This window comes from Muscardinus avellanarius (assembly GCF_963383645.1).
Source record: "Muscardinus avellanarius genome assembly, chromosome: 2".
In the NCBI taxonomy this organism is placed as follows: Eukaryota; Metazoa; Chordata; class Mammalia; order Rodentia; family Gliridae; genus Muscardinus; species Muscardinus avellanarius.
In genome coordinates this window covers 132909966-132930265 of record NC_137787.1, presented here as the reverse complement: position 1 = coordinate 132930265, position 20300 = coordinate 132909966, and the positions used below count along the sequence as shown (strand labels likewise).

The following is a 20300-nucleotide window of genomic DNA, read 5'->3' as shown; positions in this document are numbered from 1 at the left end:
ACTATTCGTGATAATGTTTATAATGCTCATGACACTAAAATAAAGGAGGGGAAAGCATGAGATTTATTATCCAGAAACTTAACCACTGAAATCTGTGACCCAAAGAGTAACAGATCCACTCATAAGTAAAAAAGAAATAATATAGGATTCAGTTGGCAGTAATAGCAAAATGAAATCCAACTATGCTAAAGAATAAATGAAATAATAGTTGATTGCCTGACTTGATTGTCAAGAAAAATGTAAGTTGATTTATCTATTTTCCTAGAACAAATCAAATTCCTTCACATAAAAGATACCCATTACAATTTTACATTTGATCTGTTCTCCAACTATACCTTTCATATTGCTAATAATGACATTTCTAAAATATAGCAACTATTTTCCATATTAAAAATGCTCTGCATACAGAAAAGTCTAAATTTCTTCAGCTGATACAAGACTCTTCATACACATGGCTCTTCATACACATGGCTCTTCATACATATGGCTCCAACAAACCATTTCACCTTTATTATCATCTTCTACCTTACTCCATATTTCAAATTATATTTAAACATACCAGCTATTCTGCCTATTTTTTGACAGTTCCCCTTTTTAGATATAATGTCCAAAGATACTTCTATCCAAGACACTTATTTCAGCGAAATTATAGTTATTCCTTAATACCAGGCTAATATGCCCCTCACTTGTGAAGTTTTCCTGGATTCACCCCAGCTTCAATTTTCTTTTAACTGTTCTACCATAATTTTCAGTATCTGAATCTACAGTATTATTTATAAGTCCTTTCTAGAGCAAGCTTTTTTTTGTGTGTGTGGTACTGGGGTTCCTGAAAACCCTTCTACTTTCAGACTACACTCCCAGACCTATTTTTTATATTTTTAGTTGGAAACAGAGTCTATTAAGCCAGCAAGGCTGGCTTCAAACCTGCACGATCCTCCTGTCTCTGCCTCCCAAGCGTGGGGATTACAATCGTGCACCACCACGCCCGGCTTAGAGCAAGCTTTTCTGTACTTATCCATTAGATTTCTTCAAGAAAAATGAGTATAATTTATATTTATATTTATATTATAATTTATATTCCCAACATTGTGACTTAAGATATAGAAAACACCCAATAATTCTTCAATTAATAATCTCTAGCCAAAAATTTGTTTGCTATTTTTAAAACTACATGTATATGTATATATGTATATCCGTATATACATATATGTATATATGTATGTATATGCATGCATGCATTTGCATTTACACATAAACACGTAATTTAAAATGAAGAGTGCAACCCTTTAAATAAATACAATTTGCATAAAATATCCTTTTAGATCTTAATGTTTAAGCAATTGGCACATGTAGTTTTAGTGCCAAAAAATGTAACTTTTCTTGGCCTTTTAAAAAAATATTTAACACATTTATTATTTTGTTTACAAGTAAAATGCAGTTTATTGTTTTATTTGCTAGTAAAATACTGTTTTCTTGTCAAGGCTATCACTGGTTAAAACCTCCACAAGTCTTTCTAAACCAGAATGCACAGATGCATCAGAACACTAAGTGAAGAGGATAAATACTGAGGACAATGAATAGTAAAATGAATCTGTAGAATCATATACATTACTTATTACATATAAAAAAACTTCATAACACCAGTGAAACAAACTTGCACAGGTTTAAGTTTGTGGTTTTCAATTTTTCTTCAAGAACAATATAACCAGCAGCATTTTCATTCAGCAAAAATGACTACTTATAGCACTATCTTTGGGGTATTAAAAAGCATTTCTTTTCCCTCATTACTCTACATACTCATGTGATCTCTTGCCCCCAACCTTATAATCTCTGCATTATAACTCTCATTATCCAGGTCTACTAGGCCCTGAATTAAAACTAAAATACTGCATTAAACAAAAAATAGAGAAAAAAATCGGGTATGCTATCTTTCAAGCTATATACTGAAATTTTATACAAAATATTTTAAGTCCAAAGAAATGAAAGAAGATACTCTATTTGTGAACTTGGAATACTCAATAAAGGTTAAGGTGATCTATTCTCTCTGAATTTTTCCATCAATATAACACAACACCACAGCAGAAATGTTAATAAAACATTACAAATTTATTCAATAATGTATATAGAAGTGAAGAACATTCTAGAAGAGCCTAGAAGAAGAATGCGTAAGAGAAAAAATGTGACCTTGTTGATATCTTCAGATACAAAAGCACATACCATAAAACTGAATGGTTTGTACCTGAAGAAATAACGGTAAGAAAATAAAAAGACGAGTCACAGATTGGGAGAAAATATTTGACAATATATATATATATATATATATATATATATATATATATATATATATATATTTAGTAGATAAACTTGTAATCTAAATTTACAATGAATGAGATTATAAGACAACCAATTTTTTAAATGAACTGATGATGTAAATACAAATATAAGAAAAGAAGACATGAAAATAGGCAATAGATACATAGAAAATGCTTAATATCTTGTCATGATAGAATGCAAAATTAAAAATACAATGAGGTACTTGTAGTTACATAACCAGTTAAATGTCTCAAATTTAAAAAGTCTAGGATGTAGATGAACTAGAACTCTCACACTGCTGATACAAAATTTTTCACTCTAGAAAATGATCTGACAGTTTCTCATTATGATAAACATACACTTACATAAAATCAACAAGTCACATTCATGTATTTAACATAGAGGTAAGAAAATATAAGTCCACAAGAAGATCTGTGGTCAAATGTTCATTGCAGTTTTATTTAAAATAGGTAAGTTCTCGCTTCACCAGCACATATACTAAAATTGGAACGATAGAGAATTATTATCATGGCTCCTGAACAAAACGACACATAAATTCATGAAGTGTTCCATATTTTTGTAATAGCCAAAAGATGGAACCAACCCAGGTCTCCATCAACAGATGAATGGATTGCAAAATTATGGGAAATACACACAATGGAATTCTATTCAGCTATAAAGAACAATAAAATCATGGCATTCATAAGAAGATGGAAAGACCTGGAGAACATTATGTTAAGTGAGATCAGCCAAGCACAGAAAGAGAAGGGACATATGTTTTCTCTAATATGCCCAAACTAGGGACCATTGGGGATACCAGAAGGACTCCAGATAATGGAGGGGAAATCTCAGCAAAGCTAGAATGTAAGGGATAGGAGAGGAATAAGGCTGAGGTTGATTAATGGAGGGGTTAAATCTGAATATGTGTAAAAGTATAAATATAGCATGGTTAACCTGGACACTCACTGTTGGGAGGGGGGAAGGGAAAATGGGGGAGGAGGAGAGGGCACCAAGCACAATTTAAATGTATACCATTTTCAAAAAAAATGAAAAAATATGAAAAAATAAAATAGGTGATAAAAAGCTAGAAAACCCAAATGTCCATTAACTAGTAGATGGATAAATATACTATGATATGCCCATAAAATGCAATGCCATTCAGAATAAAGAGAAAAAACTACTAATAAAAGCTATAACAGAAACAATCTCAAAAGCATTATTGCAAGTGAAAGGAACCAATTATAAAATATAACATACTGTGTAGTATTATTTATATGACAATCTAGAAATGGCAACAGTATAGAAACACAAAATAAATCAGAGATGGCAAGAGATGGGCTAGTTGACCCAAGAATACATAATCAGAAACGTATGTAATTAAAACTTACCGCAGCACTACAACCAGGGAAATTGAAAAAAGTATCAGGACCATGTCTTTGTGGCATCTGATTAAGAACTGACAGTAATTTTACTGCATGTCTTGGCTGAAAAAACAATAAAAGAAAAAAATGTCATTGTACAAATTTAGTAATAGGACCTAATATGCCACTTTAGTCTCTGGACTGTTTTCTAACTAGAGAGAAAATTAATTTTAAAGCATTTACTAAACCATTTAAGAGGAAATCAATTTCCATTAAAAATTCAAACAAACAGCTCTCTAGGGACAACTGCTGAACATTAAGTATTAATGGGCTGACACTGACTACTTCTCCCTCTGACCACAGCTTACCCAGATTCCACTTTCTCCTCGAAGCATGCTGAACAAAAGCTTCAACTCCTTGACAGTGATGCTGTAGCTGGCAAGAACCCCCAACATATCAACTAGAAGATCTTCAAAGGAAAATAAAGTTATTCTGAACTCTAGTCATGAGCTGCCATCTGTCAATATACTTTTTGAAACAGCAAATGTTATCAATTCTCCATATATCTAGTACAGCTAAATGTCCTCATGAATAGCCATTCTGATTAACAATTTGTGTGCGCGCTCTCGCTCGCTCGCTCTCTCTCTCTCTCTCTCTCTCTCTCTCACACACACACACACACACACACACACACACACACACACACACCAATTTGCTATGTGTAAGAAAGAGGACATAAAAATATGCAAAAGTACATAGATTTAACATTCCAAATTGGTTATTTTCAAATAAAACAATGATAGCTGAACCAATTTTCTTTCAGAACTATCTATTCTTAGAGGAGAAAAGTGTGTTTTTAAAATATTCCTTAGGCTATTAACTATTTTGAGTGCTTACTGTATGTGAGATAGTACTCCAAGTGGTTTTATGAATTAACAAATTTTCACAGCAAGACTATTAGGTAGGTACCATAATTATCCCTCTTTATAAATGAGTAAACAGTGGCACAGATAACTTGATCACATTGCCCAAGAATGTATCCTTAGCAAGTGGTAGAGTCAGGATTCAAAGAGGCAATATAGCTCTAGAATTATTATAATCCAATAATTTATAGGTGGAAGTATAATCTAAACACAGTACTAGTAATATACATTATGCTAATGTGAGCATTTATGTGCATATAACAGAAACATCAGATCACCAAATCATGAGAAAAAATTTACTCTCTTGTCTTGTTAAATTTCTCTGTACATTGTGATTAGTATTTCAATGTTCTTAATAAGAAATCAAATATCTAAATATTTATACATTATTTTCTCAATTTCTATAGCAATTTCTAAACATTAATTATACTATATGAGTTAATACAAACCTATATACATATATACATATCCTAAAAATTTATCACCAGTTAATAGAGAGGTTAGATTAGGATAAACTGAAATAATGTTATTAATATAGAATTTATATTATCCTATATCAAAGATTAATATCTGAAATTTGAAGCATTAAATGTCTGTGTATTTTAATATTAAAATTGGTTATTCTTAATAAAAATTAGTTGATTTGTACTAAATATGACAATAAGCAATCTCTTTGATAAAACTGTGACAATAGGTACTGTCACTTTTGAGAAAGATCCTTTAATTAAACAAAATATTTCACCATTTAAGTAACAAAAGCATATAAAAATATTATTACATATACATGCCGGGCGTGGTGGCGCAGGCTTGTAATCCCCACACTTGGGAGTTGGAAACAGGAGGATCGGGCAGGTTTGAAGCCAGCCATGCTGGCTTAAGAGACCCTGTTTTCAAATTAAAAAAAAGTATAAAAATAGGTCTGGGAGTATAGCCCATAGGTAGAAGGATTTCCAGGAACTCCAGTATCACCAAAAAGAAAAAATATTATTACATATAAAGCAGGTCTGAGCTGGGCATGGTGGCCCACACCTTTAATCCTAGTACTTGGAAGGCTGCAACAGGAGGATCCCAGGTTCAGGAACGGTCTCAGCAACCCAGTGAGACTCTCAGCAACCTAGGAAGACCTTGACTCAAAACAAAAATATAAAAGGTCTGGGATATAGTTCAAAGGTAGAAGATCTCTGGGTTGAATCCCTAGTACCACAAGAAGGAAGGAAGGAAGGAAGGAAGGGAGGGAGGGAGGGAGGGAGGGAGGGAGGGAGGAAGGGAGGAGAGAGAGAAGAAAGAAGAGAGAGAGGGAGGGAGGAAGGGAAGGGAAGGGAAGGGAAGGGAAGGGAAGGGAAGGGAAGGGAAGGGAAGGGAAGGGAAGGGAAGGGGAAGGAAGGGAAGGGGAGGGGAGGGAAGGGAAGGGGAGGGAAGGGAGGCAGGTAAGAATTCAGCTTCTAAATAAGAATCAAGTACCTTTAAAAACCTAAGGTAACAGGCTTCATTTTTCAGCAATTAACTGTAATGGCAATCATCAACAGAGTGAAGGGTGGGAGTGTGTGTGCGCGCGCGTGTGCATGCTTATGGTAATTGAACCCAGGGGCATTCTACCTCTGACCTACACCCCCAGCCCTATTGGCTTTTGTTTGTTTGTTTGTTTTAACAGGGTCTCCTTAGGTTGCTGAGAGTCTCACTACTTGCTGAGGCTTTCCTCAAACCTGTGATCCTCTTGTCTCAGTTTTCTGAAATATTAGGATTACAAACGTGCCACTACACCCAGCTAGGTTTACATACAAATACATTTTTTAGAAAATCACAATCTTGTTTGCAATACATATGATACAGATCTCCAGAAATGATCTACTAAACTTGTATTTAGTTATAAAAATTTTTAAATTTCTGACATATTGTACATGAAACATGTATATGCTCAGTTTAATATTATTATAACAGGTTGTCTTTTCTGGACAGTAAGATATTTAAAAGAAAAATAACCTGACTATGAAAATCTCATCAATTTACTGTAAATGTTTAAACACATTTCAGCAATCTGTTTACATAACTAATTGAAAAATATCTCTTCGAACATACTATAACACTATTAAGTCTTCTTCAGAGATGAAGATTTAAGAGTGTTTTTGGTGGGTATTCATTATTCCTTACAGTATTATATCTAAATTTTAATTCTCTACTAAAAAGTAAGGTACAAGTATTTTTTAATTTTATTTATTTATTATTTAATTATTTATTTATTTATTTATTTATTTATTTATTGGTGGTACTGGGGTTCCTGGAAGCCCTTCTACCTCTGGGCTACACTCCCAGACCTATTTTTACATTTTTATTTGGAAAAAGGGTCTCCTAAGCCAGTGCGCGCGGCTGGCTTCGAACCTGTGTGATCCTCCTGTCTCTGCCTCCCAAGCACAGGGATTACAAGCGTGTGCCACCACGCCCAGCAAGGTACAAGTATTTTTTGAAGGCTCATTCCCTTTTCTCTTATCCTTGCATCATCAAGGATCTTAGAAGAATATGCTTAAAACAGCAAAAAAGTAAATTTTATTCATTTATTTTGGGAGGATACTGGAGACTGAACCTGGGGCATTCTACTTCTCAGCTATACCCCCAGCCCTATTTTATTTTTTTATCATTTTAAAACAGGGTGTCACTAAATTGCTAAGGGCCTGGCTAAGTTTGAGGCTGGCCTTGAACCAACAATTCTGTTCTCAGCCTCCCAAGTACTGGAATTACAGGTATCTGCCACCAAGCCCAGCATAAGAGTGAATATTTTTTAATTATCAATGTCATTTTTACTTAGAAGAAAGGATAAGAGAATACAGAAGCTTTATACAATAAAAAGTGTCAAGACATAAACTTCTATGATACTATCTTCCTCACTGTCATCATATATCCTGATGATAATTTGTTACACTCTGGTGAGCTACTGTGCATACCACTCTAGACGCTTCTCTAAACTGTGCTCTGCAATGTGGCAGCCACTTTATTTACAAAATATACACTCACATACACTTAAGAGCTTATGCCCAGATATAAAAACTTAAGAAGCACAGGATACTTTATAAAGCATGTGTACATACAAGTTTATACAATTAAATTCCTGTGAAGTAATTTTAAAAGTTACATAAGTAGTACAATATGTTTATTAAAAAGATAAGAAATTTAAGTCTGAGTCTCCTTTTTCATCAAGTTAACCAGCAGTACACAATACATATAATATTAAATCATTCTAGACATACCACTTTGAAATCATTTAGAAATAATTTCAATGTATTGAGAAAATCAATTTTTAAAGTATTATTTAAATTTAAAATGGACTCAACTAATGGTTCTTTCCATTTTTTGTTACTCAATATTTTCTTCAACATATGTTTAAAATTAATTAAATGCATAAGTCATGACATTAAAAAACATTTTTGAGTGTTTGAGGACTTTTAAGTATCAGATATTAAATTATGAAGAGTCAGATTGGCACGTTTGGAATTTTGAAAACACTTATATCAGAAGATATTTATGTTGAAAATCTATGGTTTATAAGAATCAACATTTTAGAATTCTAAACTTATTTGCTGGCAATAACTCAGGTTGTAGGACCATCACTGAAAACATTTCTACTAAAGTGCTTCTAACCACCCAGGTGAATTAACTTGCAGAGAGGTAAAAATGGCTAGATTTTTAAGTTATTATTTGAAATAACTCATAACAAGCAAACAGTATATTTATCCTGAAATTTTATGCAAAGTTGTTCTAGTCCACTATTTATCTGTTTATTATTTTATTATAAAGATTCTCCTCAAAAAAATTAAAGTAAAACAGGCACATCCAAAAAACATGCCATGCTCATCCTAAGGCTTTTAGTAGTCTCATCTGTGATCCTTCCATATATACCAAACTAAAGAGCATGGAATGGAGATAATTTTGTAAAAGGCTCACTGATCATACAAAACTGAAATATGATTTAATTATGTAAATCTTTAATTATTTACTATATAAAATACTATTTAATTTCCTGCTAGATTTTATAATCCTTACTCTACAATACTGAGATTTTCTAAAACTTCAAAAAGCAAACATAATAATTATGTTTGCATTCTTCTGATCTTCATGTTTTTTATTTCTACAAATGGCAAATTATCCATATATTCCTACTTATTTTAAGTCAAGGTAATTTCAACAAATCTGTATTACCTACACAATATAAAGAGAAGTACATGAAACTTTGCAAACATTTTAATTATACTTTCTTGTCAGATAACCCCATACCTGCAATCATGTCATCTACAGCACTCATTTTCAGCAATACTTGTTCAATTAGCCCAACTTCTGTGCTAGTCTGTAAATTCCGAACACTTTTTCGTAGAATAGCTGTAAACATGCTCCATATTTCTGCTTGACATGTTACATCACAGTGCTCCAAAAGCTCTGTCATGCATGTTATGCTCTCAGCATCCTGGATAATAAAGTTCATTTCCAAGTCAAATTCTCCACCAACCAGCTGAAAGTAAACAGAAGAAAAAAAAAATAACATGGTAAAGTGGGAAATTATTTATAAAAATGAAATGATAACAAAATCAACTAATAAGAAAACACAGCTACACTAAATAATTTCAAATCTTCTGGTATGAAATTAATTTTGACTCAAAATTTAAGAACAATGATGTAAGAAGTGAAGGTAGCAAACAGCAATCTAATTTTCACAAAGACAGGGAAGAGTGATTTCAAACCTAGAAGTATGTAGTAAACAACAGTGTATGATTACTGAGGGGGATTCATGACAAATTCCTAAACAGGGGTTGGCCTTTAAAAGTGATCAACAGAGCACGGCATGGTGGCAAATGCTTGTAATCCCAGCATTCGGGAGGCTGAGACTGGAGGATCGCGGTTCAAGGACAGCCTCAGCTACTTAGTGAGGCCCTCTGCAACTCAGTGAGACCTGTTTCAAAATAAAGAATAAAAAATAGGGCAGGGGGTATAGCTCGGAGGTCAAATGCCCCTGGGTTCCATCCTCAGACCCCACCCCCCCAAAAAAGTGATCAACAGAAAATATGGAGCTCACTAAGGATAAATTTTATGATCAAGTTTATTTTCTTCTTGTATAATATTAGATGTTACAGAAAATATAGCTGGGTCTAATATTCATATATGGAAGATAAAGATATATTAAATCAATGTAAGCACAATTACAATAAATGTTGAAATGATGAATATTAATTAGAGTTTAACAGAAATATGTCAGATACTGTAATACTTTAAAAAACAAAAATATGAACTGAGGAAAGAAAGTTAACTTAGAAGAAATATTTTTTATTTGTGGCATTATTCCAAATCAGTTAAATGCTTTTCTTGTCTCTACCAAATACTACTTTCAGTATAGTGATAGACAAATACACAAACAATAAAATATTGGTGCTCTTTTACTCTGTATTGATCAATTATATTCAGTTATAAGCATCATATTTAAAGAAGAACATTGACAAACTGAAATCCTTCCAGTCTAGGGAATGAAAGATTGAGGACTAATAACTTTTTGTCTTCTGTCCTATGTCTTTTTATAAAAATATTTTGTATTTTGAAGATATCCAGTCATTATTTTTCCTTCAACAAGCATTTTATTTGCCAATGTCTAGAATTCACTGTTCTAGGAATTAGGATCTACCAATGGACAAGAAAAACCCCAAGAACAGTGCTAAATTCCTCCAAAAAAAGGATGTGCATGTATGTATGTATACCTTATTCCAAAAAAAAAGGTCAGCTCACAAATTATATAAAACATAAAATATGAGTACTTGTGAAAGAGCAAAAGAAACAAAACAAAATTAGGAATATACAGAGAGTAAAATTAGAAGCAAGAACCAGTATGAACTACCCATTACTTAAAAGATATTCACCGACTATGGATAGATTACTACAGAGTATGGTGTAATTGGGATGAATAATAAAAAAACAATATCAATACTTCATATAACATGATGGGGCCTTACATCCGCTAAAAAGCTATTATTATCTTTATTTTACAGATAAGAAATCACAGAAACAGGGTCTTTAAAATCATAAAAAGGGTCATAAAATAAAGAGGAACTAGGATCCAAATGCAAAAAAGTTTGTCTTCATTTGAGTCCATACAAGCAATAAAAATTCATTTAAGTCTTTAGAAATTAAACATTTGTCTCAAATTTATGTGTGTGTTTCTCTGTAACAAATCCAAACTTCAACTTTATAAGCAATTAGCTTGTCTGTTAAATTCTGACCTTGGGTTGGCCTAAACATTCTGAAAAGGAACCACCATATGACACAGCTATACCATTCCTTGGTATCTTTCGAAACGAAATGAAATTAGAATACTATAATGATACATGCATACCCATGTTTATAACAGCACAGTTCACAGTAGCCAGAATATGGAACCAACCCAGGTGCCCCTCAACAGATGAATGAATAAACAAAATGTTGTATATAGCCGGGCGTGGTGGTGCGCGCTTGTAATCCCCGCGCTTGGGAGGTAGAGACAGGAGGATCGCGCAGGTTTGAAGCCAGCTGCGCTGGCTTAAGAGACCCTGTTTAAAAAAAAAAAAAAAATAGGTCTGGGAGTGTAGCCCGGATATAGAAGGGCTTCCAGGAACCCCAGTACCACACACACACAAAAAAAGTTGTATATACACATGATGGAATTATACTCAGCCAAATAAAAGAACAAGCTGGGTGTGGTGGCTCACACTTGAGTCCCAGGATTCAGGAGGCAGAGACCAGAGGATCGTGGTTTGTAGACAGCCTCCGCTACTTAGCAAGGCCCTTCACAACTCAGTGAGACCCGGTTTCAAAATAAAAAGAATAAAAGGAACCAACTCAAGATGGATTAAAGACTTAGAAATTAGACCAGAGACTGTGAAGTTATTAGAGGAGGGCATAGGCTCAACACTACAACATATATGCACAAGCAGTAACTTTCTCAACAAAACCTCCAAAGCTCAGGAAATTAAAGCAAGAATTAACAAGTGGGATGGCATCAAACTAAAAATTTTCTTCTCGTCAAAGGAAATCATCAGGAACCTAAAGAAGAAGCCTACAGAATGGGAGAAGATCTTTACCAATCTCCGATAGGGGGCTAATATCCAGAATTTACAAAGAGCTCAAAAGACTCTACACTAGCAAAACAACCCAATCAAGAAATGGGCAATCGAATTGAATAGACACTTTACAAAAGAGGAGATACAAATGGCCAATAGATTCATGAAAAGATGTTCTTCATCATTAGCCATCAAGGAGATGGAAATCAAAACTACGCTGAGATTCCATCTAACCCCAGTCAGATTGGCAAGCATAAAAAAAATCAAATAACAACAAATGCTGGCGAGAATGTGGGGGAAAGAGGAACTCCTTTATATTATTGGTGGGAGTGCAAACTAGTTCAGCCACTATGGAGATCTGTGTGGAGATTCCTTAGAAAACTGGGAATAGATTCACCATATGATCCAGCTTTACCACTTTATCGAAAGGGGTTGAAAACAGAGAACTACAGCAATATATGCATACCTATGTTCATAGCAGCACAATTTGTAATAGCCAAAATATGGAAACAACCTAGGTTCCTATCAACAGACGAATGGATTACAAAATTATGGGAAATACACATGATGGAATTCTATTCAGCTATAAAGAAGAATAAAATCATGTCATTTGTAAGAAGATGGAAAGTCCTGGAGAGAAGATGCAAAGTCCTGGAGAGCATTATGTTAAGTGAGATCAGCCAAGCACAGAAAGAGAAGGGACATAAGTTTCCTCTAATATGCCCAAACTAGGGAGCATTAGGAATACCAGAGGGACTCCAGATAATGGAAGGGAAATCTCAGCAAAGTTTGAATGGAAAGCTAGGAGAGGAAGAAGGCCGAACTTGATTAATGAGAGGCTACTTCCAAATATGTGTAAAAGTATGAATATAGCATGGTTACCCTAGGTATTCATTGTTAGGAGGGGGGAAGGGAAATGTGGGGGAGGGTATCAAGTACAGTTTAAATGTATACCATTTACTTTCAATAAAAAAATTTTTAATTAAAAATAAAGGCTGGAGGTATAGCTCGGAGGTAGAATGCCCCTAGGATCCATCCCTGGTGCCGCTAAATAAATAAATAAATAAACAAACAAACAAACACTATGTCAGCTGCAAGAAAATACATGGAACTAGAAAGTCTTATGATGAGGTCAGCCAGTCTTAGAAAGTTAAGGGTCATATGTTTTCTCTCATATATGTAAGTCAGAGAGAAAATAGGAAACAAAAGTGATTTCAATTAAAAGAAACGAAAGATGAGTAGAACAGTCAAAGGAGACTGGTGAATGCAGTGGGAGGGGGGAAATGAGCCTACAGAATAGAAGATCTTTGCCTGCTATTCCTCTAATAGAGAGAGGACTAAGAATATACAAAGTACTTAAAAGACAACACTAAAAACCTAATAACCAAAAATGAGCAATTTAACTAAGCAAACACTTCACAAAAGAAGAAATACAAATGGCCAATACATACAAAAAAAAATGTTCAACATCAGTCAGGGAGATGCAAATCAAAACTATACTAAGTCAAACAACAAAAATGCTGAAGAGAATGTGGTAAAATGGGAACTCTTCTACACTATTGATAGACTGGATTGCTGTAATCACCATGAAAATGAGTATGGAGAATTCCTCGGAAAACTAGGAGAGGATCCACCATACAATCCCGCTATGACACTCCTGGGTATCTTTCCAATGGGACTGAAATCTGAATATTACAGTGATAATGCATATCCATTTTTATAGTAGCACAATTCACAATGACCGAATTATGGAACCAACTTGGGTGTCCATCTGCAGATGAATGGATTACAATATTATGGGATATACACACAATGAAATTCTACTTAGCAGTAAAGAACAAAAAATTGGTCATTTTCAGAAAAAAAGATCAACTAGAGAACATTATGTTAAGTGAGTGAGATTAGCCAGTCACAGAAAATGAAAGGTCGTATGTTTCCCCCCATATGCTAAAGCAGAGTAAGAAGTACATAGGAGGGAGTTTAGATAACAGGAAACTCCAGAGGAGCAAGGGAGGTAGCACTGGGGTGGAGGGAGGGAGAACTAACGAAAGACACACTTCCACTCACATTGTGCATATATATATAAGAATACCAATGCCAATTTCAATATCTTGAATGGGAAGGGAGCTGGGGGAAAGCCCAACAAATGCTGTGTGCATGTATGTCACTACCACTTTGAACTACGTTATATGTGAGACTAAAATGCACCAATAAAAGTATTACATTTGGAAAATTAAAGAAACAAGAGGCCAGGCGTGGTGGCACATACTTGTAATCCCAGCATTCGGGAGGCTGAGACTGGAAGATCGTGGTTTGTGGACAGCCTTAGCAACTTAGTGAGGCCCTCTATAATTTTGTGAGACCCTGTTTCAAAATAAAGAATAAGAAATAGAGCAGGGCGTGTAGCTCGGAGGTCGAATGCCCCTGGGTTCCATCCCCAGACCCGAAAAAAAAATAAAATAAAGAAAGAAACTAGGCCTGCGGAATGGAATAGTTCAAATAATGTTATGTCCATATATGAAGGTATCACTACCAATCTCACTAGCATTAACAGGGAGGCAGAAGGGGGTAATGGGTTGGGATGCAGAGAGAAATACAGCAAGTGATGTGTACATGTATGACACCATCACTTTGACTCTCACTACAATATATAACTACAATGTACCAATAAAAAAAGTGTATACAAATGCCTCACTCTAATAAAAAAAAAACAATGAGAAACTTGTAATCATCTGATCTACAACTTCTGAAGTACCATGTAACTCGGCCAGTTTAAGTTTTGTTTCCAAGAAATACAAATTTATTGTGGCTTTTCTACCCTCTCAGCTACTAGTTTGAGATCGATCCAAAGCAAACTCAAGTATCATTTCCATCATGCCATAAAACTAAAAAAATTCCATTTATTCATTATGATATACCAAACAGACTTGAGTCAGCATTACTACAAATCTTATAGACCAGAGATTAGTTACTCAGAAGAGATTCTCTAGAAATAAATCATATACAGAAATCAACTATATAATGATGTGAGATTACAATGCACCAATAAAAGTATAAAAGAAAATTAACTGAGCTGGGTCTGGGGGTACATGCTTGGAATCCCAGTACTAGGGAGGCTGAAAGAGGGGGATCCAGATTCACAGCCAAACTCAACTACTTAGTGAGGCCCTCTGCAACTTAGTAAGACCCTGTTTTAAAATAAAGAATAAAAAATAGGGCTGGGGGTGTAACTTGGAGGTAGAATGCCCCTGGATTCAATACCTGCACCACAAAAAAAAAGAAAAAAAAGAAATTTAATGATGCAGATACAGATGAAACTGAAAGAAGTACATACTGATGGTTATGCCTATAAGCCTTTGAAGAAATCTGTGGAAGGATGTGTATACTAAAAAGAGCACTGGAGGAATTTTTAGACTAATCTCTTAAACCAGCTCTAACTATGTTAGCAAAGTTTGGTATAGCCAAGTACTATTACAAAACCTGTCAACAGCAAACATGGAATAAAAAAGAAAGAAAAAAATCTGCTTGAAAAAGGAATTAACAATTAAAACCTGCAATTCTAACCATTAGGCCTAAGTTGCCATCTTTCACAGTTAAAAACACAATTAAAAAGTGCCCCTTTCTATATGTCACTTAATTACAAATGAGTAGTTATGGCTCTCTGATCTCATTGTCAGAAGTAGTAGTAGTAATAATATATATATATATATATATATATATATATATATATATATAGCATATGTTGTGTATTTATTTTATCTAGAGAGGGCTGGTCTTTCTAAAGTATAATTTTAATATATTAAAGAGGCTTAATGTTATATCAAACTATCAAGATTAGAGAAACATTCATTCCCAACCTTAATGAATAATGGTTTGATATTATCATAAACTAGAAATAAATGGCTTTAAAGAACTCTTCGCTAAAAATCCTGTTAATTACTCATATAAGAGGAAAATGAAAATAAGTGAAGTTATACAACATGACAAGGTCAAACATAAGCAAATTCAGATGAGGTGCAGATCTTTGAGAAAGAGCTGTGGATGGCATCACCAAAAAATGGCAGAACAGGCTACTCCAAGACTATACTGCTTCATAAAAGCTATTAATAAGCTGGCAAAACATGTCAGGATCAACTTAAGAATTCTAGAACCAGTAAAAAAAATAATAATAATATGCAACAGCCAGAACCAAACTTGAAGAAAGGAGTTACTCTTAGTGGTGAAGAATGCTGTGGAATGCTACTTCCCAGGTACCATACCCTACATGCCAGACTGGCAGCAGCCCTGAGGATATAGCCTGTGCTACTTCCTGAAGCAGCAATACAGGCTTCCTTCTCAAAGAATTGTGGCTGCTGTCTGACAGCTCCCTCAAAGAGAGGTCAAAGAGTGACCTTGGTTTCTGGCAACACAGAGCATTCCCAGGACTGGGACACTTGCTGAAAGCATTCAAAGACAAAAGTACTGGCTACATCAGCCTTGGAACAAGCAAGAGACCATCCAAGTGAAGAAAGGAGATGTACATGGTATAAGGACTTTCCAAAGCTCCAAAGCACATAGGGGTATTAAGAAAGTCATGTACATGCCTAAAGCAGGTTTTACCTTCAGAAAAGGCAAAATAAGAACCTAAGCTTTCACCTCTAGTTAGCCGTGGGCTTTACATTACAGAGCCAATCCTCAAAAAATGAGAAAGTATTTTTGTTTCTTTCTTTTAATTTTTTTTTTCTTGGATTCAGGCATTTAAGTTAACTGACAACATCATGGGGTGGGTATGTAGTTCAGTGGTAAAGAACTTGCCTAACATGTGGGAGGCTCTGGGTTCAATTCCCAGCACTATAATAAAAAAAAAAAAAAGAAGATGAAGATGACAACAAAGAAGATAGAAGATGAAGATAAAGATGAAGAAGAAATGAGAAAACTAAAGCTACAAAAATGTGACCCTGTTTCAAAAAATAAAAAGAATAGAAAATAGGATCAGGGGTGTAGCTCAGAGGTAGAATGCCCCGGGGTTCCATCCCCAGTACCACACACACAAAAAAAAAAAAAAAAAAAAAACATGTTATGGATACAAATTATTTAACAAATACATGGTTCAACATCTTTAGCAATCAGAAAATTGCAAATCAAAACTACACTGAGATTTTATCTCATTCCAGTTAGAACAGCAATCAGCAAGAATACAAATAATAAATGCTGGTGAGGATACAAGTAATAAATTCAGGGAGGAAATTTATACATTGTTAGTAAGATTGCAAATTGATATAGGTACTATGTAAATCAGTACGGAGGTTCCTCTAAAAACTAAGAATGAAGCCACCATAAGACTAAAATATACAATTCTTTGGTCCATATTTAGCCAAAAGAATTAAAGTCAACATTCTATGATGATACATGCATGCCCATGTTTACAGAAACACAATTTATAATAGCCAAGTAATAGAGCTAGCCTAGGTGTATGTCAACAGATGAATAAAGAAAGAAAATGTGGTATATATGCACAATGGAGTCTTATTCTGCCCTAAACAACCAAATTATGTCATTTTCAGGAAAATTGAACTTGAGAACAAGTTAAGCAAAATAAGCCAGACTCAGAAAGTCAACAGCCATATTTTTTTTCCTTATACGTGGAAGCTAGAGACAAAAAGAAGAAAAAGTAGAGGGAGTCTCATGAAAATAGAAGGGAAACCATCAAAATAGGGGAAGGGGAGGAAGGTACTGAGGAATAAGGTTGACCAAACTATATTATTGCATGAGCAAATACACATTAATGAATCCCACTATTAAGTATAATTATAATGCACCAATAAAAGAAAAATTACATCAGTTGACCACCAAACTAATGGAGCAGACCGCAATGATCATGCACAACAGAGAATGCAGACAACATTAATTTAGAAGAGTCACCAAATAATAAACTACAGCAGAACACCCACCCACAGGGGAAAAGGAGGATCCGTAATTCAAAGTGGCTATACTACACTATAATAACCAAAATATTCTGTTTCTAAGGCTGGGAATACATAGTTCATTGCAGACCATTTGCTAGCATGCATGATCTGGATTTGATCCTCTACAGTAAGAAAAAACAGTCTAATAGTTTCTAACTGGAAAAAAAACAAAGAAATAACCAAATATGGTTAGTAGACTACCCATGAGGAAGCCCAGCCATCGCTTAGACTCTGTAGAAAAAGACTTTTCTTTCTTTTTTTTTTTTTTTTTTTTTTTTTTTTTTTGCAGTACTGGGGATGAAACCCAGAGACATTCTACCTCTGAGGTACACCCCCAGCCATATTTTTTTTATTATTCTTTATATATTGCAACAGGGTCTCACTGAGTTCCAAAGGGCCTAAGTAGTAGCTAAGGCTGTCCTCAAACTGAGATCCTCCCGTCTCAGCCTCCCAAATGCTGGGATTACAAGCATGCACCACCACGCCCAGCAAGACTTTATCTTAAATAGTTCTAAGAATAAGAAAAATCATGGACAAAGAAAACAGAATAATAAGACCTAAAGAAACAGAAATTATCAATTTAAGAGAAATTATACAAAAGGAACCAAACATAAATTTGGGAGTTAAACAGCATAATCACTATACTGAAAAACTTAATGTATAAGTTCAATTATCTTCTGTCTGTCCTATTCCCATCTGAGTAAAAGAATATGAATAAGCATGAGCACAAAGAAAGGAAGACAATACTATATTTTTCTTTTTAAGTAGTAGGGATTAAAACCCGGGGAAATTCCATATGTGAACTACACCCTCGGCCCTATTTTTTTTATTATTTATTTTGAATCAGGGTCTTACTAAGTTGCAGAGGATGTCACAAAGTAACTGAGGCTGGCCCTAAACTCCTGTCTCAGCTTCCCAAGTACTGAAGTTACATGGCCACCATGCCTGGCCACACCTGGCTTCAATACTATACTTTAACTGTTACAGATTTATAACAACTTTTAACAGTATATTTCATGAAGTGGAATATCATTCAGTCATCAAAAGGAATGAAGTCCTATTACATGTTAAAATAATAATGGAACTTAAAAACATTATGATAAGGCCAGACATGGTGGCACACACATGTAATCACCGAGCTTGGGAGGGTGAGACAGGAGGATCACACAGGCTAAAAGCCAGCCTCAGCTACTTAGTGAGGCTCTCAGCAACTTAGTGAGACCCTGTTTCCAAATACAATATAAAATAGGTCTGGGAGTATAGCCCAGCGGTAGAAATACTCTGGGTTCCACCCCCAGTTACACACACACACACACACACACACACACACACACACACACACAAAATATATATATACATATATATGATAATAATAAGCCAGCCACAAAGATATAAATATTGTACTATTCCTCTTTTATAACTAGAGTAGGCAAGTTCATAGAAATGTATATTACAAGTTACCAAGGCTGGGGTAGTAATTTGTAGGAAGGAATTACCTAATAGGTATAGAGGTTCTATCTAAGATGATAATTTTGAAAACAGTGCTATAATTCGACAATCCTGTGAATATATTAACAGCACAGAATTATACACATAAAAATCATTTAAATTACAAGTTTTGTGTTATATATATACTTTATCAAAATAAAAATATATTTAAATTTTTAATAATCAATCAATAAAAGAACCAGTTCTTTGAAAAAAATTAATAGAAGTAACAAACATCTAGCAACATTGATAAAGAAAAAGAGAAAAAACACAAATTACTTATATCAGGAATGAAACACAGAATACCACTACAGACATTAGAAGAATAATAGGGAAATACTATAAACTCTATCCAAATAAATTTTATAATCAGAAAAAAGGAAAGAAGGAAACTACATACCAATATTCCTCATGTATTCAGGTATCCTTAACATATTAACTAACAGACTTCTGTACTAAAAAATGAGTTAGACACCATGGTTAAGTATAGCTTATTCCAAGAGAAAGTCTATTTTAGGATTAAAAAAATCAATCAATGTAGCTGGGCATGGTGGAGCACAACTGTAATCCCAGTACTGAGGAAGCTGAAACAGGAGGATCACAGGTTCCAGGACAGCCTTAACAAGATAGCAAGACTCTCAGCAAACTAGTGACACCACTTCAAAACAAAAACATAAAAAAAAAAAAAAAGCTCAAAGAGCTGGGCCTGGTGGCACATGCCTGTAACACCAGTTGTTGGAAGGCTGAGACAGGAGGATCATAGGTTTGAAGCCAATCTCAGAATCTCAGTGAGGCTCACATAAACTTAGCAAGACTCTGTTTCAAAATAAAATAAAATAACATAAAATAAAATAAAATAAATAGGGCTGGGGTGTAGCTCATAGGTAGAACGCCTCTGGGTTCAATCCCCAGCCCCACAAAAAATAAATAAATAAAAATAAAAAAATAAATAAAACCAATCAATGTAATCCACCATGTTAAGAGGCTAAAGAAAAAATATTGATCTTATCAATTCATATAAAAAGGATATGAAAAGACTGAAGACATTCACAATACTCAGGAAACAAAGTAAAGGAAAAGTTCACTCAACTTAAGAACATCTACAAAAAAACTTCTCCTTTAAAATATGTAGTAGTAAAACTAAGTGCTTACTCCCAACACTGGGTAATAGCAAGGGTATTTACTCTCACTACTGCTATTCAAGTT

The 20300-nt window shown here is 34.4% G+C and overlaps 1 protein-coding gene across 5 annotated transcripts in view; it reads right to left on the bottom strand.

The window, feature by feature from the left end:
- The window catches only part of NBEA (neurobeachin), a gene marked incomplete at both ends in the record, with an annotated part of 621684 nt that overhangs the window by 557535 nt on the left and 43849 nt on the right, over nucleotides 1-20300 (bottom strand). For all 5 annotated transcript variants that reach the window (XM_080719963.1, XM_080719960.1, XM_080719962.1 and 2 more), the window contains 3 exons: nucleotides 3702-3797; nucleotides 4043-4143; nucleotides 8861-9092. In XM_080719963.1, the coding sequence (XP_080576089.1) occupies nucleotides 3702-3797; nucleotides 4043-4143; nucleotides 8861-9092 (429 nt within the window). The remainder of the gene's footprint in view (nucleotides 1-3701; nucleotides 3798-4042; nucleotides 4144-8860; nucleotides 9093-20300) is intronic.